Genomic DNA, 25066 nt, shown 5'->3' with positions numbered 1-25066 from the left:
AGAGGCTGCCATCCGGGCCCTACATCCCTCGGCGGTGCGGATTTGCGTTGACTCGGCCGGCGAACCCGAGATTTCGAGATGCACCACGTCCCGGGCCACCATACGCGACGTTTTGGCCGCTTTCGTCGGGCTAGGTGGCCTCAAAAACGAGAAAAAAAAAGTTTTGACATGCACCACGGAGGGACCAAAATCGTCGGCCATGGTACACCAGCAACCACGGCGCGACTTCAACTTCGTCGGCCATGGCAACTTTTCTTGTAGTGTATGAAGATAGATTGAAACACATAATAAGTTTAAGTCAAAGTACATAGAAAGGATATTGAAGTAGTTCAATATAGAAATATTAAGAAAATGTTCTTGTCATGTGAAGTTTTAACAAGACTTGAGTGTATCTGACACTCAATGAGTAAAAACACATGAGTGATTTTAAATCACAATTAATATGTACACAATCAGATGACCTGAGCTCTAAAAAGTTAGGAGCTTATACCAGTATGATTCATGTGATGATCATTGACAAACAGTAAGAATATCCATGTGTGCTTTAGAAGAACCAAGGATATATATATAGTTTTATATGGGTAATGACAAACAAAATCGCTGTAAAGTGTTGCACCGATATTAGTTTGGTCACATATAAAAATAAATTTCAATCTCAATTAGGCTAAGTGTTATTAAAAAGGTAGCACAATGCTAGATTTAGAAGAGCTCTAAATATTGTGACGGATTCTACAAAAGAAGGCAGAATATGTCATTGGTTTGACAATGATTGAGGATGTTGAGTCAAGAAGTTCTTTGAGAATTTGGTGTAGTTCCAATAGTGTCAGAACTTTGAAGCTATATTGTGTGTGACAATATTAGTGACATATTTCAAGACCGCGGAATTAAGGTTCCACCAGAAGACCAAACATATTTAATGCCGACTCATTTGGAAAATGAGTGACGCGTGAAGACGCAAATGAATTGCAAAATACATATGTTTCTGAGTGTGTCAGAACCGTTGACTAAAACCTCTCCCGTGTGCAAAACATGATAAAGCACCGGAAGGTCAAGGTGTTATATCTTTACATATGTAAACTAGATTATTGACTCTAGTGCAAGTGGGAGACTGTTGGAGATATGCCCAAGAGGCAATAATAAATGGTTATTATATATCTTTGTGTTTATGATAATGTTTATATACCATGCTATAATTGTATTAACCGAAACATTGATACATGTGTGATATGTAAACAACAAAGAGTCCCTAGTAAGCCTCTTAACTAGCTTGTTGATTAATAGATGATTAGTTTCATAATCATGAACATTGGATGTTATTAATAACACGGTTATATCATTATATGAATGATGTAATGGACACACCCAATTAAGCGTAGCATAAGATCACGTCATTAAGTTATTTGCTATAAGCTTTCAATACATAGTTACCTAGTCCTTATGACCATGAGATCATGTAAATCACTTATACTTGGAAAGGTACTTTGATTACATCAAACGCCACTGCGTAAATGGGTGGTTATAAAGGTGGGATTAAGTATCCGGAAAGTATGAGTTGAGGCATATGGATCAACGGTGGGATTTGTCCATCCCGATGGCGGATAGATATACTCCAGGCCCTCTCGGTGGAATGTCGTCTAATGTCTTGCAAGCATATGAATAAGTTCATAAGAGACCACATACCACGGTACGAGTAAAGAGTACTTGTCGGGAGACGAGGTTGAACAAGGTATAGAGTGATACCGATGATCAAACCTCGGACAAGTAAAATATCGCGTGACAAAGGGAATTGGTATCGTATGTGAATGGTTCATTCGATCACTAAGTCATCGTTGAATATGTGGGAGCCATTATGGATCTCCGGATCCCGCTATTGGTTATTGGTCGGAGAGAGTTCTCAACCATGTCTACATAGTTCGCGAACCGTAGGGTGACACACTTAAGGTTTGATGTTGTAATAGTAGAACTTGAATATGGAATGGAGTTCGAGCTTTTGTTCGAAGTCTCGGATGGGATCCCGGACATCACGAGGAGTTCCGGAATGGTCCGGAGAATAAGATTCATATATAGGAAGTCATTTTATATGTTTGAAAATGATCCGGTGCATTTATGGAAGGTTCTAGAAGGTTCTAGAAAAGTCCGGAAGAAAGCACTTTGGAAGGCGGAGTCCCGGAGGGACTCCACCACCCATGGCCGGCCAACCCTAGAGGGGAAAGTCCAAGGTGGACTTCCCCCCAAGGTGGCCGGCCACCCCCCTTCATGGAAAGGTGGGAGTCCCACTTGAGGTGGGATTCCCACCTTGGGTAGGTTTCCCTATCACATGGAAGGTTTTGGGTTCGGGTCTTATTCGGAGACTTGTAGTCCAACACTTGGGGCTTCCACCTATATAATGAGGAGCCAAGGGGAGGGGGCCGGCCACCCAAACAACCACCAAGGTGGCCGCACCCCTTGAGGCCGGCGCCCCCCTCTCCCAAACCCTAGCGGCTCTCTCTCCTCCACCACATCCCGCACGCTTAGCGAAGGTCCGCCGGATTTCTCCACCACCACCGACACCACGCCGTCGTGCTGTCGGATTCAAGAGGAGCTACTACTTCCGCTGCCCGCTGGAACGGGAGGTGGACGTCGTCTTCATCAACAACCGAACGTGTGACCGAGTACGGAGGTGCTGCCCGTTCGTGGCGCCGTGATCAAGATCTTCTACGCGCTTTTGCAAGCGGCAAGTGAACGTCTACCGCAGCAACAAAAGCCTCATCTTGTAGGCTTTGGAATCTCTTCAAGGGTGAGACTCGATAATCCCCTCGTTGCTACCGTCTTCTAGATTGCATCTTGGCTTGGATTTCGTGTTCGCGGTAGGAATTTTTTTTTGTTTTCTATGCTACGTTATCCTACATCTTCTTCTTGACAAGGCCGCTCTTCAGATCAGCCAAGTACTTGGGGCAATTACGCTTCCAGTGCCCCTTCCCGTTGCAGTAATAGGAGTCAGTATCAGGTTTAGGGCCACCCTTAGGCTTCTCAGGAGGCGCGACAACTTTCTTGCCACCCTTCTTGAGGTTGCCCTTCTTAGGTTTGCCTTGCTTCTTGAAACTGGTGGTCTTGTTGACCATCAACACTTGATGCTCTTTCTGTATCTCAACCTCAGAAGATTTCAGCATGGAGAAGAGTTCAGGTAACTCCTTGTTCATGTTCTGCATATTGTAGTTCATCACGAAGTTCTGGTAACTTGGTGGCAGTGATTGGAGAACACGATGAATACCCAGCTGGTTAGGGATCACAATCCCCAAGTCACTGAGCTTCCTCGCGTGTCCGGACATAGCGAACACGTGCTCACTAACGGAGCTGCCCTCTTCCATCATGCAGCCAAAGAACTACTTTGAGGCCTCATAGCTCTCCACGGCCGCATGAGTTTCAAAGATAACTTTGAGCTCATGGATCAACTCACAAGGGTCGTGGTGCTCAAAACGCTTTTGTAGCTCTGCCTCTAGGCTGCACAGGATGGCACACTGAACTTGAGAGTACCAAATAGCCGATTCTCGAAAACAATATTTTCTTCCTCGGATACTGCAGGGGGTGGTGGGGAACCTAGCGGTGCTTCGAGCACATATTGCAGATTTCCGCCATTGAGGAAGATCCTTACATGACAGAACCAGTCAGTGAAGTTGCTACCATTGCTTTTAAGCTTTTCTTTCTCTAGGAACTGGTTAAAATTGATTGATGGGGACGCCATGATCTACAAAACATATTTGCAATAGTTTAGACTAATTTTATGACAAATTGAGTTCAAATTTTTATTTAACAAAATTAAAAACTAGGTGAACTCCCACTCAAAACAATATCCCTCGCATTGTCTCAATGATCACACGAACCAAATCCACCACACCAAGTCCGATCATCACGAGACAAGATGTAATTTCAATGGCGAACACTCAAAGTGTTCATCATATCAATCATATGACTCATGCTCTACCTTTCGGTATCTCGTGTTTCGAGACCATGTCTGTACATGCTAGGCTCGTCAAGGCAACCTTAGTACCCGCGTGTACAAAACTGGCTTGTATCCGTTGTATGCACATGTAGAATCTATCACACCCGATTATCACGTGATGCTTCGAAACGACATTATCTTGATATTTAGTGAGAGGGATCATCTTATAATGCTACCATCGCGATCTAAGCAATATAAGATGCATAAAAGGATTAACATCACATGCAATTCATATGTGATATGATATGGCCCTTTTGTCTTTGCGCCTTTGATCTTCATTTCCAAAGCATGGACATGATCCTCCATCATCAACGGCCATGATCTCCATCATCGTCGGCGTAGCACCAAGGTCAATGGCGCTGTCTTCATGATTGTAGAAACTATTACAACTACTTTGAAATACTACTCAACATGAAATTTAAAGACAACCATAAGGCTCCTGCCGGTTGCCACAATACAATAATGATCATCTCATAAATATTCATCATCACATCATGGCCATATCACATCACCAAACCCTGCAAAAACAAGTTAGATGTCTCTAATTTGGTTTGCATATTTTACGTGGTTTAGGGTTTTCGAGTAAGATCCAATCTACCTACGAACATGAACCACAACGGTGATACTATTGTTGTCAATACAAAGAGTAAATTGGATCTTCACTATAGTGGGAGAGACAGACACCCGCAAAGCCATTTATGCAATACAAGTTGCATGTCGAGTGTGGAGCAAATATCATGAACGCGGTCATGTAAAGTTAGCCCGAGCCGCTTCATCCCACTATGCCGCAAGATGCAAAGTACACAAACTAAAGACAACAAAGCATCAACGCCCACAAAACAATTATGTTCTACTCGTGCAACCAATCTATGCATAGACACGGCTCTGATACCACTGATGGGATTCGTAGCATGGAAAACAAAAAAATTCCTACCGCATGAACGAAACACAAGCCAAGATCTAATCTAGTAGATGGTAGCAACGAGGAGATGAAGAGACTAACCCTCGAAGATTTTCAAAGCTTAACGAGATTAGATCTCGGGGTGGATGTAGTCGATCACTTGCCGCTTGCAAAAGCGCGTAGAAGATCTTGACGGTGCCACAATCGGGCAGCACCTCTGTACTCGGTCACACGTTCGGTGTTGATGAAGACGACGTCCTCCTCCCCGTTCTAGCGGACAGCGGAAGTAGTAGATCCTCCTCGGAATCCCGGCAGCACGACAGCGTGGTGGCGGTGGTGGTGGAGAACTCCGGCAGGGCTTCACCTATGCGCCGCGGGAGTATTATGTGGAGGAGGAGCGCTATGGTTTGGGGCGCCGGCCTCAGGGGTGCGGCCAACTGTGGCTCTTTGGGTGGCCGGCCTCCTCCCCTTGCCCCTCATTATATAGGTGGAAGCCCCAAGATTTGTAGTCCAAGTCTTCGAATAAGACCCCAACACCAAAACCTCCCATAGGTGGAAAACCTACTCAAGATGGGAGTCCTACTCAAGGTGGGACTCCCACCTTTCCTTGAGGTGGGGTGGCCGGCCACCCTAGGTGGAGCCCACCTGGGACTGCTCCCCTTAGGGTTTGGCCGGCCATGCTAGTGGAGTCCCTCCTTCCATAGTGCTTTTCTTCCGGACTTTTCTAGAACCTTACATAAATGCACCGGATCATTTTCAAACTTATAAAATGACTTCCTATATATGAATCTTATTCTCCGGACCATTCCGGAACTCCTCGTGATGTCCTGGATCCCATCCGAGACTCCGAACAAAACTTCGAACTTCATTTCATATTCCATATCTACTCAAACGACATCAAACCTTAAGTGTGTCACCCTACGGTTTGCGAACTTTGCAGACATGGTTGAGACTTCTCTCCGACCAATAACCAATAGCGGGATCTGGAGATCCATAATGGCTCCCACACATTCAACGATGACTTAGTGATCGAATGAACCATTTACATACGATACTGATTCCCTTTGTCACGCGATATTTTAGTTGTTCGAGGTTTGATCATCGGAATCACGATACCTTGTTCAACCTCGTCTCTGACAAGTACTCTTTACTCGTACCGTGGTATGTGGTCTCTTATGAACCATTCATATGTTTGCAAGCTAATTAGACGACATCCCACCGAGAGGGCCCAGAGTATATCTATCCGTCATCGGGATGGACAAATCCCACTGTTGATCCATATGCCTCAACTCATACTTTTCGGATACCTAATCCCACCTTTATAACCACCCATTTACGCAGTGGCGTTTGATGTAATCAAAGTACCCTTCCGGCATAAGTGATTTATATGATCTCATGGTCGAAAGGACTAGGTAACTATGTATCGAAAGCTTATAGCAAATGAACTTAATGACGTGATCTTATTCTACGCTTAATTGGGTGTGTGCATTACATCATTCACATAATGACATAACCTTGTTATTAATAACATCCAATGTTCATGATCACGAAACTATGATCATCTATTAATCAACAAGCTAGTTATACAAGAGGCTTACTAGGGACTTCTTGTTGTTTACATAACACACATGTATCAATGTTTCGGTTAATACAATTATAGCATGGTATATAAACATTTATCATAAACACAAAGATATATAATAACCAATTTATTATTACCTCTTGGGCATATCTCCAACACGTGGCGCCGGTGTTCAACGTCATTACCCGCGCCGAGGAGCGCGCCGTCCGCCGGAAATACATGCGGATGTCTATCCGCAACGGCGATGAGGCGGACATGGCCGCCTTCCGTGCGGCGCATCCGCAACACGTCGAAGCGGAGCTGGAGTTCTACGCGCAACTGACAGCGCAGCGAGCTGCGGCGGCCGCCGCTCGTCCGTCTTCATCCTCGGTGCCGCCTCCCACTATCGTAGTCGACAATAGCTCTGACGACAACGATCCCGATTGGATCGACAAGATGGTCGCAGAGCTGGAGGCGGAGGAAGCCGCCAAGAAGGCCGCGGAGGACGACGACGATCCCGATTGGTGCAACAAGATGGTCGCGGAGCTGGAGGCGGAGGAAGCCGTCGAGGAAGCTGCCAAGAAGGCCGCGGAGGATGGCGACATCTCCAATTTTGGTGAGGACTTCTAGGATAAACCCTAGATTTCGACGATCCGATGAACTATCTACCTAGTATGAATATTGATGAACTACCTAGTATGTATGTTCAGTGTCAGTGTCAGTTTGAATGAACTACCTAGTATGTATGTTGATGAGTCATGTTTGTTGAAGTTTAAATGTGTCTTAAAATTTGAATGTTTTGAGGGTTTGAAGGCCGGGACGCCAGTGCCCTCAAACCAACCCTGTTTTGAGTGTTGGTTTGAGGGCACTGGTCTAAGCCGGCTGTTTTAGGTCTTTAAAATCACAAATTCTCGATCCTCAAACTGCTTTTGAGGGTTACATATTTGAGGGCATTGTTAGTGATGCTCTGATCTGATGCCGAAACAGTAAAAACTGAGTTCTCGGTTTCTGGTCTTGTTGCACATTTTTATGGTTTCAACTCTCACGAACAGAATCTATAGTTTGTGAATGCTTTTTTTAACTGATAGTTTGTGGACTTTTTGTTTGAGGTGGTAGTTTGTGGACTTGGTTAACCTTAAAATCGGAACATGGAAGTAGTATGAATTGGAGGGAGTAGGATATTTTTCACGTCGAATTTGTTTTTGAATTGGCTTTAGAGAATCTATATCCCATTTAAAGGAATTCGATAAATAAGGATATCTGATTTCGAACTTACAATAGAGGTTATGGTATGCTAAATAACACATAGTGCTTCCTATTTTTTTAGGACTATCTGATGCTTTTTATCTGAATACTTCGACTTTCATCCGAAATATCAAAGCTAATAGAGCGTATTTAATAGTTCGTGAGTTGTTGAGCTCATCCGTTAAACAATAGCTCTCTTACATTGTCAATGTATCGAATATGGAGTCTAAACTTATTTAGGATACTCGCTATTGAAGTATGATTTGTTGTTTGCTTTAGTGTATCCATATGAACCCACTTTGTTTGTATGGTTGAGTTGCATTTATTCATTCCACCGTGTTACATTATTTATTTTATAACTATTTAGTTAAACATGGTTTTTATTTGTTGTATGGTTTGACGACATGGTTATGTCAGTACATAACCGATTAATTTTGTTTCCACTCCGCGTGGGCTCTATTTCTGTTTCGCATCCACGGTCTCATATATTTGTATTTGAATCGTAAGAGCATCTCCAGCCGTCTCCTCGATGAGGCCTCCAGAACGCCTTTTTTTTCATCTGAATGGACGAAAACGGCTCAGTCGCGCTCCCAGTTCCTCGATTTTGTTCGGATTAGGCCTTTCATCCGTCCGGAGAGCCCAGACCATCCCCGCCCCCCGGGGAGCGCTCGGGGACTCCGGACGAGAGAAAAGCGCGGGAACCGTCTGGTGGCCCCGACCCGTCGGCGACAAAGGCCTGGTTTCTACGGCAATACCCTCGTCTTCCCGATATACGGCACGCGTGCGTTTCCGGTGAAATTTGTAATTCTACGGCAATACCCTCGTCGAACGAAAGCTTTGAACAAACTAAGTGGTGCAACATAGACAAATTGCATATAAACCTTCGAATAAACATAAAAATTACATATAAAAACTTTAAAACAAACTTAAACTACTTCTTCTTCCTAGATGGCCCCGCCTTATCGTCCTGGCGGCGACGCTTCCGGCTCGACACCTCCTCCGAAGAGCCGGTGTCCTTCGACGTGTCGGAGGAAGTTGAGTCCTCCTCGTCGCTCGCCGGCTGCGCCTTCGCCTTTGCCTTCGCGTTCGCCCGGGCCGCCGCGTCCTCAACCTCTTCCTCCTCTTCCTCCTCCTCAGCCTCCTCCTCCTCCTCCTCAGCCTCTTCCTCGGCCTGCTCCTCGGCCTCTTCGTCCTCCTCCTCTTCGTCATCCCATTCCTCCTCGCTGGACGGCGGCGGCGAATCGTCGATGCTGGATGATGCAGCTCGGTCCCACCAATGGCGCCATCCAGGCGGTTTCCCCTCGCTGTCGGTGTCCGATGGCCAAGAGAGATCGCTCATGGTTACAGAGGATGCTGAGGAGAGAAGAGATGAATGGCGTCAGCCGTCGGAAACCGTATATGTAGGCCTACCGACGAAGAGAGCAGCGGTTGCTCTTCCACAAAGTTCGTGCGGGGGCGGTTCTCGCGTCGAGGCCACTTCGCCCGTTCCCGGCGAGACGGCTGGGCTCCTCAGACCACTTCACGGACCATTACGGCGGTTCAATGCGTCGAGGCCACTCTCCGACGGTTCCCCTTCCCGGCGACTGCGCCATCGCTATGCACGATGGGTGAGCGTCAGCAAGCGACCATGGGCTCGCCGCTGGGAAAATGTGCCTCCCCATACAAAAAAATACATCCATCCGGCGCTAAATAGCACCGGATTTCGGCCTGGGAGCTCCAACGGGGAGATGCTCTGACCCTCACAAACCGATGCATATTGAAGGCCCAGTAGAGTTGCCTAGGCTCTGTCAATCAGGCGGGATGATTTCTATTTTAGCCCTTCTGTGTCTGTTTTGCGCTAGGCCCGGTAAGAGTTCACCCTCGCCTTCTTTCTTTTCTTTTGTTTTCAGTTTTCTTATTCTTATTTTTCTTGTTTTTTATTTTATTTTTTGTTCTTCTTTCTTCATTTTCCATTTCTTGTGTCACGCGGTTTTCTAGAAAGTAGATGCTACTTATGAATCAGCTTTGGACGTTGGATAGGGATAGGCCGATGGCTCGCAAAGGGAACCCAATCTCCCTATCCAAGTAGCTATGGCTTACCAAACATCAAACATGCATGGTAAGTTGCAAATTATCTAGGACTCGCCAATCCCACTAGGGAGACTGTCAAATCTGCTCTCTTCCGGGTGAGTGGTATGCTGACCGCATCTTCATTCGTAGTGCCGGGGTCGCTAAAATTACCGTTTGTGTCTGGGTGGCTCCAACGGGGCGACGCATTTTTTACTTGTTTTTTTCCTCTTCTTCATTTAAACATAGTTCCAAATATTACATATTAGAACATTATTTTACACAAACTAATACAAAGTTTGGAACATGGTTTACATAAACTAATACATTGTTTGAACCATGGTTAACACAAATAAAAACATAAAAAAAATAAACCAGTTGTGTTGATTTCCGTATGTTCGCTGTCAAGAAAGAATATTCGAGGGCACACCCAGTCACCCAAACTGGAAAATCCAGCTGGTGACAGTGCCCTGTTGGTTCTTCCGAGGAAGAACAACCAGAAACCTTCACTACTGGCTTCAACTGGCCCGTAGCCATATTCGGTGCAAAGAAAGAACACTCTAAGTTCTAACTATCGGTGTCCGACCCGGATTCGCCGGTGTGGTAGTGCCTGCGGCAGGCAGGCTGTATCATCGAACACCTTGACGATCATCTCGCCGTCCCCCTCGTAGAGGAAGGTGAGCTGGCAGCCGGGCTCGAGCGCAAGGTCGCGGGCGAACTTCCACCCCGTGTGCAGGTACATCTTGCCCGGACCGTCGAACAAGACCTCGACAGTCCACCAACAGAAGTTGCAGCTGGCCTTCCGTAGCTGCAAGTGTGTCGGCTCGACGACATTGACGAACTCGGCGAACTTGTCCGGGAGTCGCTTGATGCGAGTGGGTCGTCTTCGATGTAGAGGAGGAACTCAAAGCAGCGATCGTCCTGCGAAGACGAGGAGGACGCAGACGACGACAAGCGTGGGGCCGTAGCTGCTCCATCACGCATTTTTCGGCCCGGCGAACGCAAACGGTCACTCAACGTCCGTTTGCTCGCGCCGCTGGAGATGCCGCGAGAGGTTCGGCTGAGCGGTATTGGCAAGCTATCTGCTTGTCTTGCTGAGGTGAGAGGCATTGATCTCTTCTGAGAAAAACGTTGGGAGACTAGCGACCTTTGTTCTCTCCAGTATGGCATTTGCTTCCTTTCCTTTTATATATATTCTATAATAACTTTTGCCCTTTTAAAGCCAAAGCGAAACTCTGGAACCTACTCTGAAATCTGAACCCATCACAAGTGGTGCAACCGTGCAACAGATCCTGCGATTCAGAATGTTTGCTAAGTTCACCGTTCCAATTAAGAACAAAGCATACATTGATTTAAGAAAATATTATATTCTGCATACAACAAGAAAATCAGGGCTCTAATGCGCAGCTGAAATGGTCTAGAATCGATCATGCTGCAAAAAGCATTTGACCTGAGCTACGATGTGAGACGCTGCCTTAAGGAACAGGACAACACAGACTGATAGTAAATTAGACCATCGCTGGCAACATAGAAAGTTTGAATATACTCCACCCGTTTCATAATTTATTCATTGTTTTAGTTCAAATTTGAACCAAACTACAATTACGACAAGAATTACGGAACATGGGGAATAACTAACACCCAACGAGTACTATTAACTGGAAAACAACTCAATTCAGATGAAGGAGATGCTATTGTCCCAAAAGGCCAAAATCAGAAAGCAGAAAAAGATAGGCATCCTATCATCTTCGAGGATTCCAATAGAAACAGATGTCTCAGGTGATGCTCTCGTGCTCCAGTTAACTTTTAAACAAAGCTAGAACTTGACCTGAAATGCACAGAACAAGAATTATTTTCTGCCAGATCATGCAAAGTGACATATGTAGGTCAAGCATTCAAAATACAGAGATTTATATGCATTGTAAAAGTGCCTTTAGAAGCTAGAAACAAGAGCCACCACAAAATATAAGAGATCACTGGTCACATGGTACAGAAATGCAACAGGTTTTTACTGCTAAACCTGGAAAGCACAAATACGTTTTGACCACGATTCATGCATTCTAAGAGCACCACCAATTCGGGATGCTTAGAAAACAGAAATCCCAGGCATGCACAAGCGCCTGGTCGCTGGGAGCCATAATTTGTATGTCTTTCCCAAGCGTCTGACTCCTCTTCAGGTGTCGATGCCAGAACAAGAGCCGGAAACGAGGCTGGAATTCCATTTCTAGTGCCTGTAAAATTAGCGCCGCGTTGTAGATGGCTTAAACTAACTACTTATTTGGTGCATTCTACAAAATTATTAAGTTTAGCACAAAACCAATGGTATTTATGTTTGTCAATCAAATGGACATTATCGAAGAAAATATAGTGAACTTAAATATGCAAGTAACTGATGCAAATTATGAGCTTAAAGGAAGTCCAGAAACAGATTACAAATGGATAAACATTGAAAACCAACTGAACAATAGCATAGAAAATTCAGAAGCTAACTATAGACTACAATGTTTGTAGTGACAAAAGCAAGTAGAGTAACAAATAGTTGCCGTGGTACGTAATGTTTTATTTCAAAATCATTCATTTTCAGGTGGAAAACATATAATGGGCTTCTCTGACTCATATGATTTGCATAGAAATAGTGTAGGATTTTGATCCTATGGAAATTTTTCCTATGCTAGTTGTTTGATTCATAGAAACTAATTCTATAGGAATTAATCTTATAGGAATCTTGTAGTGCAAATCCTATGACAAAAAAATATTTGGTCATACCTCATGGAAAATTTCTATGGTACAATCAAAGAGAACTCCTATTCCCATAGGATTCAACAAGGCATGACATCTCTAATCCTATGCTTTTCCTATTCCTATACTTTTCCTATCCTATGAATCAAAGGAGCCCTATTCATGAATTGGCTGACAGTTTGTTTGTAATTAGTTTTGCGGGGAATTTGTTTGTAATATCAAAGAAAATTAAACAAGTATATACAACACAATTTATTAGTTGTTTCTGAAATAAGAAAGATGTTCTACACATGATAGGTTCTAGGAAAATTGGTTGACGACTAGGGGATACTATACACACTCTAAGAATACTAACGAAATTTATGAGCAGCATTACTTGGAGTTTTTTTATTTACATTTAAGCTTGTTTCTTTAGCAAATGGGGACACATGATCCATTAAGCACCAAATTTCTAACCAAGAAAATAATCACAAAATCATGATCTGAGAGGGATATCTACACCAATAATTAAATACCTGAACAATGAAGTAGGAACCATAGAAAATAAATTGACCAATCAAATTAGACATTACCTTCTCCATTGTATCAAGCACCTGGAAGTGTTTTGTCATCATCTGGAGCAGGCAGAGGTGCCAACGGTATGAAGAATGGAAACGCAGGACCTCTGTACGGCTCGGTCGACTTGTTGGGAAAAATCTCCAGCTTGATGGTGTTCAGATTGAGCACAAGAAGGTATGAATGAGGCTTGTTTATGGACCAAAACTCCATGTAGACATAGCTGACCTTCATTGCCAGGATGCGCACCCTATTCATCCACTCCTCACGAGGAAGCTGCTTCTTCAAGTACCCAAACTCCTTCAGCAACGACACTTCCTTTTTGATCACCCACTCATCGCTGCTGCTACGGACCCAGAGCTGTACGCATTGCTCCTTGCTGGACACGATGCAGAGCCCACCGTGCTCCGCCATGTCCGCGATGCAGTACGACTCGCCTGGAGGGAACGGCGGTCTGATAACTGACCACACCATTGTTTCGGTGTTCAGCACCATTATCTTCTCTTTGTTCATGTAGTCTCGGGACTTCTTGGTGTTGGACCGCCAGTACACGTACCGGCCGGCGGGCATGCCGTCGCTCTGGCATCCGGAAAAAATAGGTAGCACACGGGTGGCATCCGACGACTCGATCATGTCCCATTCGCGGGTGCGGGAGGAGAAGACGGCGGAGGATGAGCCGGCCCAATACAGCGCGCCCACGACTCGGAACGTGGCGTCGGCATCATCCGCGACGATGGCGTAGCGGGCCACGTGAGAAGAATCGCGCCAGGCGCTGGGCACGCGGAAGAAGATGGCGGTCCGTGCGAGGGGGTTGTACACGGCGAGCTCCACCGCGGCGCGACCGCGCGCGAGGAGGAGGAGGCCGCCGTCGCAGCCGCGGAGGCGCCACTGGCCGTCGTAGCGTCTATTGCCTTCGTCGCCGGCCGGATCTATGTCGGGGACGTTTTCCAAGAAGAAGTCGCCGTCGGCGGCGGCCGAGGCCGCATCGGGGTTGCGGGATTTGGCGGAGACGAAGCAGAGGTTAGGGCAGTGGTAAGGGACGTTCATGTCGCTGCCTTCGGCGAGGATGAAGCCGACCAGTTGGGGCCTGCGAAGGGAGCCGAAGCGGCGAAAGATGGCTGGGACGCGGGCCACTCGGCCCCAGCTCTTGCAGACGAGGGCGGCGCTAGCGAGTGACGCCATGTCGGGGAGGCAGAGCAGGATCTCGCCGAGGAGATCGTCGCCGAGGGCAACCACCGGCGGCGCCGGCGGCGCCGGCGAGGTCTTCGCCCCCTTGACGCCACATCCCCCACTTCTCTCCCACGGTTCCATCAATTTCTCAAAAGCCTTTTCTTGGATTAAATCTCTCTTTGTAAGGGGGTTTTACCTGTTATTAACCTACCTATTGCAATATCAGAGACGCCGCAAGAAGTCCTATTTTTTCTTTTCTAAAAAAAAGTCCTATTTTTTCTTTTCGAAACACAGGACAATCAAAGACGCTCACACGCGCACACACTCACCCCTATAATCGCATACACGCATACCCTACTCTATGAGTACCTCCGAGAGACCACGTTGAAGAATTGATCCGGCGGGATACTGAGATTGACGAAGTCACCATAGGCGTCTCGTTGTCGACGGAAACCTTGCCTCCCACTGAAAAATATTCCGTCTTTTTTATGAGACATCAAAGTGTCAAATCTGAGATTTGAACTCTGGTAGGTTGGAGGTGTCACTGCCCTCCTAACAATCCAACGACATGTTGGTTCTCAAACTAAGATGTCCTTATAATTAATGATTAGATAGTTGATGATGTATCATACGAATTAGATAGTACAGTATAATGCCACGTAGAAATAGAAGGATAAATATGGAGTATTAAATAGGTTTTATACATAACTTTACATTAAAATTCTACAAATCAGTACATATAGTACTAGTATCATATGCATGTTAATATGGGAAACCCATTTTAGCTCATGGGTGTAGATGCATCCATTTCCGAAAAATATATTTTAAAATGTTAAAAAAATTCCAAAACAATATTCAAGGTGTACTTTCGCACATTCTATGCTTGCACACAAAGTGTCGCGAAAAAATATTATTTTCTGTGGCTTGTATAAAATGACAATTTAAAGAACATTTTTAAAAATCTTTTATACATAGGCCAAGGCAAAAATAAAGTCTGCAAATTTGTGAGCTAACATAGAATGTCTCACTGCACTAAGATATATTTTCATATTCTTTTAAAATTTTAAAATGGATTTACATATTTTTTATAATAGATATATCTACACCTATGAGCCAAAACATCATATCCACTAATAATATGTATTGTGAGTTTGTGACTAGTCTCACCGCTCCGCAAAAAAGACCAGAAAGGGGCAATGGAGGAGGTGAGGGGCGGTTAGGTGGCCGCCACCACCAGTCCACCAGCCACATATACTCGGGTCGGGTCACGTACATTGCTTTTGCTCGGACAATGTATAAGAGCATCTCTAGTTGCGTTCACCGAAGCGATCCTAAAAATATTTGGAGTGTCGGATACATTTTCGTTTCTAATCTACGCGCTTCAAAGTTTTGCACGGTTCAATACGGTGTCCGGCGCCCTAATCCTGTCCCCGGTCCACAGGGGGACGCTCCGAGCACGCCGGACACAACGAAAAACGAGGCGGGCTCCTACCTGTCGGCGACCACTTCCACAACAGTTGGTTCGCGCTTTTTATTTCTCGTCGCGCCTTTCCTCCCAGGTCGGTAAAGCGGCCGGCGAGAGGTGGAAAAGCTTGAGCGAATCGGTAAACAACCATACCTACTTCGGTTTGACTTAACACTAGATCACTCGCTGCTTCATTGATGCACAATCTCACCCGATTTGCTCTTGATTCCTCTCCGCAGGACAAGGCTCCCTACGTCGCCAAGGCCAACAAGCTCAAGGGCGACTACAACAAGGCCATTGCCGCATACAACAAGGGCGAGGTATCCACGCTGCTCACCTGCCTGCCTGCCCGCCCGCCCGCCTCTTTTTTACTACTACCTTGTACAATATGCTCGCTCCTTGTGCGTTGTGGTGGGTGCTAATCATGGCCTGTACAGAGCGCTGCTGCGAATTTTTGACAAAAGAGACCACCTGGCCGAGTGAATTATCAAAAAAGACCACCTCTGAAAATTATTGTCAAAAAGGACCACCTACACCGTGGCGGCACGCGTGCCAGGCGACACGTGCAGCTTGCCGCCACAGCCGGAGGCGGCAGGGCCTGCCACCATTGCCCGTGGCGGCATGTCTAGTGTGATCAATGAATAGTGTATTGATCGATGAACAGTACACGTTAGCTACAAAATTTGTTGAATTTATCTTTTTTGCTGAGCCAAAAATACAACGTATTTTGCAGTGAATTTTTGCACGATTGTAGTGCATAGAATTAGCTACATGCTGGTATTTTTTTTCGAATTTTTTAAGATGTTTAAAAAAAATTCAAAATGGGGTACTATTCATCGATGAGGAGACTGTGGACATGCCGCCGATGGCCGTGGCGGCAGGCCCCGCCGCCTCCGACTGTGGCGGCAGGCGACACGTGTCGCCTGGCACGCGTGCCGTCACGGCGAATGTGGTCCTTTTTGACAATAATATTCAGAGGTGGTCTTTTTTGACATTTCACTCGGCCAGGTGGTCTCTTTTGTCAAAAATTCCGCTGCTGCAGCCACCAAGAAGGCCGCTCCTGCTGCCAAGGACGAGGACGACAACGAGGAGGAATCCGACAAGTCCAAGTCCGAGATCAACGACGAGGAGGACGACGAGGGTAGCGACGAGGTATAAATCCATATACCATGCTTCCACTTACCACTAGGTTTATGTGCTACTTGGTTGTTGCAGCCTACAAACACAGCACCAGAGACTATGTATCTGAACACGAGCTTTGCTTGCTTCCATCGTGCAGGACGAGGACGACGACGAGTGAAGCCGACGGTGCTCCAATGGACCACAAAACCTGGGAGCTGCTGTGCAAGCGCCTTGCACTGCGGTAGTGGTGTCGGGCTCCCATAACGAGAGCCTATCCATCCATCCATCCCGTGTACTAGAATTATCTCTTCAACGTCGTCATGTTTTTACCTTTCTCTCGTCGTCGCTATAACGGACAGCGCTCCCTGTTGGCGCCCATCGGCGGTGTAGTCCTCCCCGCTTGTACCTAGATCATCATTACTCTTTCCCATTGTCACCCAGCGGCTGCTAACATTGTGATAATATCAGTTTGGGTAATGTTAGATTAAATTCCTGTTCCCATGCCTTGCATGCATCGTTTGTGTGGTATGTTTTCCTGTTGCTTTGCAAGTGTTTGGCTGTATTGTTTGCATCTGTGTTCTGTATCTCGTTGTTCAGCTATTTAGCTCCGGTGCTGCTGCTCGAGTTGTTGCCTCTGAAAGTCCTACAAGTCCATGGCTCTGAACTGATCGCTTCTCCTCATTTCTAAACTGGGAATGTGGGGTACTGCATCATGGTTAGTTCGGTCAATCCACTGGTCGAGTGGGTTAATGATTGGCTGCTGCTGACTGGTATGGTGGACAATCTTTTTTTTCCCTGAGTCAGCCACCGTCGTGCCGGCTGGCTCTCTCGCCGGCCTTTTCGCTGCCGCCACCGCTTCGCCAACCCGTTCCAGAACACGCAGTCAAATCCGCCCCACCACCACGCACAGAAGGTGTTCGACGCCTTGTCAGGTAGGCGCGATAAGTCGTTGTTCATTGCATCGTCTGCCACGGCTGAATTTTAACCATTAGTTTTGCTTCAGACATGGATAGCGACAGCGAGATGCTTGTCCGACTGCTGGAGGACGAGCAAGCCTTCAACGACGACATTCGGGAGCATTTGCTGATCATCGCGTCCCTCCAGAACATACTTGACGCCGAGACGGAGAAGCGGAAGAGGACGCGCCGTAGAGTTTCAACGCCGGGAAGAAAGAAGTCGAAGCCCCAACAGAGGATGGAGGGGCATACCATGCTGCACAACGACTACTTTGCAGATGACGCAAGACATGCCGATAATTTCTGGCGCCGGTATAGGATGAGCGGGGGTTTGTCCATGAATATCCTCCACGGCGTTCGAGAGTTCGACCCCTACTTCAAGTTGAAGCACGACGCTGTAGGCATTGCCAGGTTCTCGTCGATTCAGAATTGCACCGCCGCCATGAGGATGTTTGCATACGGAGCACCTGCCGATACACAGGACGACTACCTTTGCACGAGTGAGTCTACTGCCATTGAGTGCATGTACAAGTTTTGCCGAGCTGTGGTGGAAAGTTTGGCAAATACTACTTGAGATGGCCAGCTGAAAAAAGAGACTGCAAGGATCATGGCACAAAATGTTGCGAGAAGATTCCCTCGGATGTTTGGAAGCATCGATTGCATGCACTGGTTATGGAAGAACTGCCCGTTTGCTAGGCAAGGTATATACAAAGGGCGTCATGGATATTGCAGTGTGGTGCTTGAAGCTGTTGCAGATTATGACCTGTGGATTTGACGTTCTTTCTTTGACATGGCGGGATCACACAATAACATCAACGTGTTGCAGCGGTCTCCGGCGTTCAACACACTAGTGGAAGGTCATGCTCCACCATGCAACTATGAGATCACTGACCACGAATATACCAAATACTATTATCTAGCCGATGGTATATATCCAAAATGGGCCACTTTAGTCAAAACAATCCCGGCTCCATCAGGTCAAAAGAATTGCTACTTTGTTCCGAGACAGGAGGCTTGCATGAAGGATGTCGAGCGGGCATTTGGTGTCCTTCAAGCTCAATTTGCAATAGTCCGATACCCTAAGCTGGTCTCAGGATCAAATATGGGAGGTGGTGCAAGCTTGTGTGATCATGCACAACATGATCATCGAGGATGACCGCAAGAATCAGGTCAGCAGACATGTTGATCCCTATGAGTGTCAGGGCTTTCTTATAGAGGTTGATCATGAGGTTCCTGCAGATTTTGCAATGTTCATGAGCAACTTCAAAATGATCTTGTTGATTATATATGGAGAGTCAAAGGATATCTTCAAAATGATCTTGTTGAGCATATATGGAGAGTCAAAGGATATCAGCAAATGTTGCGGCACTTTGATCTAGCCCCACTTATTATGTTTGTTTAGTTCTTTTATTATTTATTGTATTTTAATTTGAAAACAACTTGGGTAAACATATTTATTTATATGATATGTTTAATAAATGATTGTGTTTTCAAAAACCCTATAAAAAAGTTCAGGGCCGCGTTTGGGGGGACACGGCTGGGGAGCGACCCCCAACTGCGGTACGAAGAAAACACGTCCCCCAAACGCTCAATAAACCCCAACTGCGGTACGAAGAAAACACATCCCCCAAACGCTCAATAAAACCGTTTGGGGGTCGCTTTGGGCTGGAGATGCTTTTAATCAACAACAAAATCAAGGGTGACCACATTCAGCGGATACAATCGCATCAAACAGTACAGCTACTTGTGTGACATATAATCACGGAACTGTCAAAGCTTGCAGCTAGTACGCGCCATTTTACATGAGTAACATCGTAATACCATTTTAGATGGAATGCGAGAAGGCATCTGTAGTTCCATCACTATATCATACAGTACTTACTAGTCTTTTTTCTCCGAGAGAGAATCATACAAAGCCTGACTGACATCAACAATCAACAGAGATGCCCCCATCTAGCGGAAGAGCTGTGGAACTGATCGCTTCGGTATCTTCCCTTCAAGCTTCAGTCTTCTATATGCTTCTCTGATGTGGCAAGGTCTGATCGGTCCAGAATCCTTCCTCTCGCTCATTACTATTCTAGCTGCAATATGCAGGTTGAATTGTTCAAAAACAAATTCTAAAATCAAGGTGCTCATTCTACCAACATTTTGCTAACAAAGAACATGTATTTCATAGTATATCAAACTCAGCTGGAAACCAGGAATTGCTTTTGGCATGGACATGTATAGATGACCAATTATAAAGTACAATGAGTTAACAATTATAAAAAGCAGATACTTTGCTTGTCATAACACAACGTAAGAAAAAGTATTGCATACATCAACATCATAGGAGTAGAGAGATTAAAGTAAACATGATAAGTACTCTGTACTTGCCTGTTTCAATAACCTCACCAACAAACATCTTTGCTATTCCTGACACAACGATAGTCGTTGGCATAGATATCTTTTGACTGCCAGTGATACTTGCCAATAGCTGCCAGAAAGGATAACAAAGTCAAGCAAAAAAATGTAAGCATAAACTCACTTGAATCACTGATGATAAAATAAATTTAACCATGTTTCCCTGCAACTACTAGAGAATTTTGTTGACACAATCACTCCATACACATGGTAATCAGTAATAACCCACTTTATAACATATTAGCAAGGAATAGTTTCAATCTTAGAATGATTCTGCGAGCAATGCATCTTAGCCACCTATAACTACAAACACATATTTTACTAATTATTTCTTCAAATTTGAGGAAACTACATACAAATGATAGTGGCATGTGATGAAAACCAGATTAGTCTCAACTGAAGGTGAAAGCAACAAATCATGAAGTCTGTCTACTATTCGACAAATATAGACATGTGCGATATATTAGTATGGTTAGAAAAAGAGACATATCACAGAGGAAACATCTATCCGAAAACAATAAGTGATTGAACAGGAAGACAGTCATACGTCTTAAGATAAACCAAGCGAAATGATAATGTGAACACAACAATCAAAAAGGAAAACGATCCACATTATACAAACATGCTTGCTTATAAACTCAAACAATGAGGCAAACTGAGAGAGATGAGCATGACACATGTACCAGATTCATCAGTTTATATGATTTAAGTTAGCTTCAACGGAAGATGGAAAGGGGCCAAACCTTCTTCATATTAGATTTCTGGAATCCAGATCTCCGGAATGACTCGTAGCGGTTCATCTGATCTTCAGTAAATTGGGACAGTAGGGCACTACAAAAGGAAGTTGATGTTACTCAATATGCAGTTCTGTATCACTACATCTGGGGGAAAGGTACGATACATGAGTAGCTAAGCAAATCAAATGTGTAAACGGATGCTACCACACTAGATTCGCGTCAAGGATCTGTATTTCCTAGACACATTTATGCTTCCTACTTGCACGTTGATGTTTATGCGGTTGATTTAAGTCAAATTATGGTACGCAGGCTATCAAATTCACAAAGGAATATGTGTTTTCAGCATAGAAAAATCTAGTAATTTCATCTAAAAAACACAAACGAAATTCTAGGACCATATACGGCAAAGCTAGGTCGAGCAAGGACAGAGGATACCGACTTCATCTTGGCGAGCTTGTCGGGGTCGCTGGTGCCGGAGGGCAGCTTATCGATGTCGACCTCCATCTGGTCTTCCTCCTCGTCCTCGTCATCCTGCTCCTTATGGGCCGGCACCTTGGCCTTCGGCGCCGACGGGGCGGCGGAGGTCGAGGGCGCGGCTTGCGACGGAGGCCGCGGCCGCGGCGGCAGGGCGCGAGTGCCGCCGGAGGCCTCTGCTCCGTCGTAGTCGTCGGCTAGGGCGTGGGGCGGCGCGGCGGAGGCATCCTCCTCGGGCTGCGCCGGCGATTCCGGCGGCGACTCCTGCTCCTCGACGGCTGCCTCGAAGGGGTCCTTCATGGGTCACGGTGGATTCTGGAACTGCGAGTTGGGGGCCTGAATTTTGTTTCTCGGTCATTCTAGTTATGGGCCGATATTGCCCTCGTCAATTTACTAGGCCTTTTCCGATAGCGGTAGTGAGTATGAGCACTCCTAGTCGGATGATAGTTTCGGCCCAGACGACCGGAGAATTCTTTCAGTGGTCGGACCTGGAAGAAGAAGAATTTAGATTTCGGATACGGCTCCAACAGTTTCTTGAAAGCACGAGTAATAAGAGGATTAAAGTGTACATAAAAATCCACACGGGGAAACACGCACGCGCCGCCGCGGCCGCCTCAACTCGAGCCGCCGCCAGTTCATCCTCCTCCATAGATCGGTTCCCCCTCCATAGATCGGCTTCGGCGGCGTCAGAAGGAGTGGGAAATCCGATCTATGCGAGGAGTTTCTAATAAAAGTATTGTTTTTATTAGATTATGTTAGGATTTTGGTAGCCGCCTTCTTGTTGGTTTTTCCTCAATGAAGATGGCATCGTCTGCGATAAGTGATCTTCGGCTTTTCGTTCGGCGACGAGATCTTCTTCCCGACGTCAATGGTGGTGTTGAACGATTACAAATTTCTAGGTATGGGCCTTCAGATTTTGCTTCGCCAGATCGATTTTGGATCTTTTATCGTTGTTGCCGTGAGGAGGATTATCCTCGCAGTTTTTGTCGCGGCTGCTACGTCTTCGACAAAGGTGATTCATAGTCTCGGCTCTTCATCGACGACGACAAAGCTAGTCGGTTGTTATTCCCTGACATACTCATGTTGGTACTCTTGCTGATGTTGAATGACTACTTTAATGGTTACGCGCATGCACTCAGCCTTGGCATTGCGGCTCAAAAAATTATTGGAGACTTTCATCGGTATTTACAGGTTTATGGTTTGTTATTTATCGTTGGCCGTCTTCAGAAGAGTACAAGATTGTGTTCTGGAAGAAAAAAGAATTTGAAGACCTCGAAGATTTGCTACTATCTTTTAGACTTTATTTTGTAATCGTTGGAGTTAGTCGTTACTATGAATATATGCGGTATTGATTGTCAAAAAAAAAAGTGTACCTAAAAAAGAATTAAAATGGATAAACGTGAGCTTGAAGAGGCTCACTCAGAGGATTTATCTGAGGCTCACTCAGAGGATTTATCTGCAGTCAATGTGGCCCGCTAGAAAGAACAAGCGGTGGAGATTGAGAAACTATTGGAACAAGAGGAGATGCATTGGGGCACAAGAGAGTCCTATTAATTGGTTGCAATTTGGAGATAGAAATATAAACTATTTCCATTACTTTGCAAAATTGGGAAGGCAAAGGAATAGGACCAAAAGGTTTACAGGACCAAGGGGATTGGGTTGGAGGTAATGATTATTCAAACTTAATGATTCCAGACTACTTCTCGAGGTTTTTCTCGACTGAGGTATTTGATACAGACCCACCAGAACTACTTGAAAAGGTAGTCCCCGGGTTTCTTTTGAGATGAATGATGCTCTTCAAAAACCATATTCAACAACAAAGCCCTCTTCTCAATTAGCACTATGAAGGTATGGATGGGTTGCATGCTATTTTCTTCAAAAAAATGTTTGCACGCCCTTGGTGATATTTTGACTAAGCAACTTTAACTTTTGGAGGCAATCAATAATAAAGTTATTTTCGATGGTTGGAATGATATGGTTATAGTTTTGATCCCAAAAGTGGAGAGTCCAGAGTCCATCTCTCAATACAAACCAATTAGTTTGTGTAATGTGTTATATAAAGAATGATTTCTTTAAGACTCAAATTTATCTTGAAGGAAGTTATCTCTCTAGCTCATAGTGCATTTGTACCCGGTACGCTGATAACTGACAATATTCTGGTGGCATATAAGACATTGAAAACAAGAAGGGAAAATTTGGCTACTGTGCGGTGAAGTTGGATATGCACAAAGCCTATGACCGTGTTGAGTGGCTTTTCCTAGAAAATGCGCTGATTCGGTTAGGCTTTATTTCTGAATGGTCGAATTACTTATGACTTGTGTCGAGTCTACAGAGTACAAAGTTAGATATAATGATCAAAAGACTAATAGTTTTGTTCATTTGAGAGGTTCAAAACAAGGTGATCCATCATGTCCCTATCTTTTATTAATTTATGCAGAGGGTTTGTCGAGTCTTTTGGCTCATCAATAGTAGGTTCGTAGCATTGAATGTATCCAGTTGAAGGTATACAAGTGTGCAGGAATGCACCGTCAATTTCATTGATGATTCCCTAATACTTATGAAGAAAAACGTAGATAATGCAACCTCGTTGAGACAAGTGCTTGACCGTTGTTGTACAAATTCTAGGCAGCTGGTGAGTGAAGCTAAGTGCAGCATTTTCTTCAGTCCTAATGTGGATGTTGAAGTTAAGTCTCAGGTGTGTTCTGAATCAAATATAATGACTGAAAGCCATATCTCTTGGTCTTCCGGCTATGGTAGGCATTGATAGAAGTGATGACTTTATATATCTGCTAGAAAGACCTATTGCTAGACTTGTTGGCTGGAAGGGAAAATGCTCTCCATGGCTAGAAAGGAAATCCTCCTTAAAGCGGTGATCTAGTCCATAACAGTTGTTGCAATTGCGGTTTTAAAATCCAAAAAAAAAATATGCAAGCTAATCGCAGATGCCATGGCTGCTTTTTGGTGGGGAGATACATAAGAACAGAAAAAAGATGCATTGGTGTGTTTGGTGGAGAATGTGCATTCGAAAATATTATGGCGGCATGGGGTTTAGGAATATCCATACTTTTAATCTAGCAATGCTTGCTAAGCAATCTTGGCAGCTGATCACTAATCTGAATACTTTATGTGCAAAGGTCTTAAGGGCAAAGTAATACCCGGATGAAAATATTTTAAATGCATGTCCAAAGAGTGGATTGTATTGCACTTGGAAGAGCATTATAGAAGGACTCCACACCTTTAAAAGAGGACACGTATGGAAGTTTGGGAATGGAAAAAAGTATAAATATCTGGAAAGACAACTGGGTCCTAGGTATGGATTCAAGGAAAACTGAAACTAACTGCAGTTAGATTATATTATAGACCGTGGATGAGCTAATGGATCCGGTTAATGGAGGATGGGATGAGTACCTTCTTAACACTCCTTTTCACCCCCTGAAGTTCGGCCTATCCTCCAAATACTGATCAATACTAACATGGATAATGACTTTGTTGCATGGCATAAAACAAAATCATGTACCTTTTCGGTCAGGTCTGCCTGCTACACTGAGTGGGAACAATAGTATGTAATTAAGATAAGAGGGCCAGGACAGATGGGTACTACGAGAAAAAACCCCATCAAATAAATACTATGGAAATTTAAAGTTCTAGCACAAATCAAAACAGTGGGGAGGTGCCACCTGGATTACTTCCCGGTGTTCGTATCCGGGCTAAAA

The 25066-nt window shown here is 45.0% G+C and overlaps 1 protein-coding gene and 2 long non-coding RNA genes across 3 annotated transcripts; 2 read left to right on the top strand and 1 right to left on the bottom strand.

Annotated features, from left to right (window-relative positions):
- The first annotated feature begins 15743 nt into the window (after positions 1-15743).
- LOC124661361 lies at positions 15744-16111 on the top strand. The gene is made up of 3 exons (XR_006990153.1): positions 15744-15800; positions 15901-15981; positions 16099-16111. It is a non-coding gene; the product is annotated as an uncharacterized LOC124661361 (long non-coding RNA).
- Positions 16112-16700: 589 nt separating this feature from the next.
- On the top strand, positions 16701-17281 carry LOC124661360. The gene is made up of 2 exons (XR_006990152.1): positions 16701-16813; positions 16941-17281. It is a non-coding gene; the product is annotated as an uncharacterized LOC124661360 (long non-coding RNA).
- Positions 17282-19628: 2347 nt separating this feature from the next.
- LOC124661359 (transcription initiation factor TFIID subunit 11-like) lies at positions 19629-21654 on the bottom strand. The gene is made up of 4 exons (XM_047199222.1): positions 21319-21654; positions 20886-20973; positions 20116-20215; positions 19629-19820 (listed from the first exon to the last, which is right to left on the bottom strand). Exons 1-4 carry the CDS (start codon positions 21651-21653, stop codon positions 19693-19695), a joined length of 651 nt encoding a protein of 216 aa, XP_047055178.1. The 5' UTR covers position 21654; the 3' UTR covers positions 19629-19692.
- Between the last annotated feature and the right edge of the window lie 3412 nt (positions 21655-25066).

The sequence above is a fragment of the Lolium rigidum genome, chromosome 6, assembly GCF_022539505.1.
Source record: "Lolium rigidum isolate FL_2022 chromosome 6, APGP_CSIRO_Lrig_0.1, whole genome shotgun sequence".
Taxonomy (NCBI): domain Eukaryota; kingdom Viridiplantae; phylum Streptophyta; class Magnoliopsida; order Poales; family Poaceae; genus Lolium; species Lolium rigidum.
This window is presented reverse-complemented; position numbering and strand designations above follow the sequence as displayed.

What these genes read in the sequence shown, in the direction of transcription:
- LOC124661359 (XM_047199222.1), bottom strand. Translation starts at nt 21,653, where the DNA reads ATGAAGGACCCCTTCGAGGCAGCCGTCGAGGAGCAGGAGTCGCCGCCG. An exon ending in AGAAATCTAATATGAAGAAG is followed by an intron (nt 20,216 to 20,885) that starts GTTTGGCCCCTT and finishes CCTTTCTGGCAG; the next exon opens with CTATTGGCAAGTATCACTGG. An exon ending in TGGTGAGGTTATTGAAACAG is followed by an intron (nt 19,821 to 20,115) that starts GCAAGTACAGAG and finishes TGCATATTGCAG; the next exon opens with CTAGAATAGTAATGAGCGAG.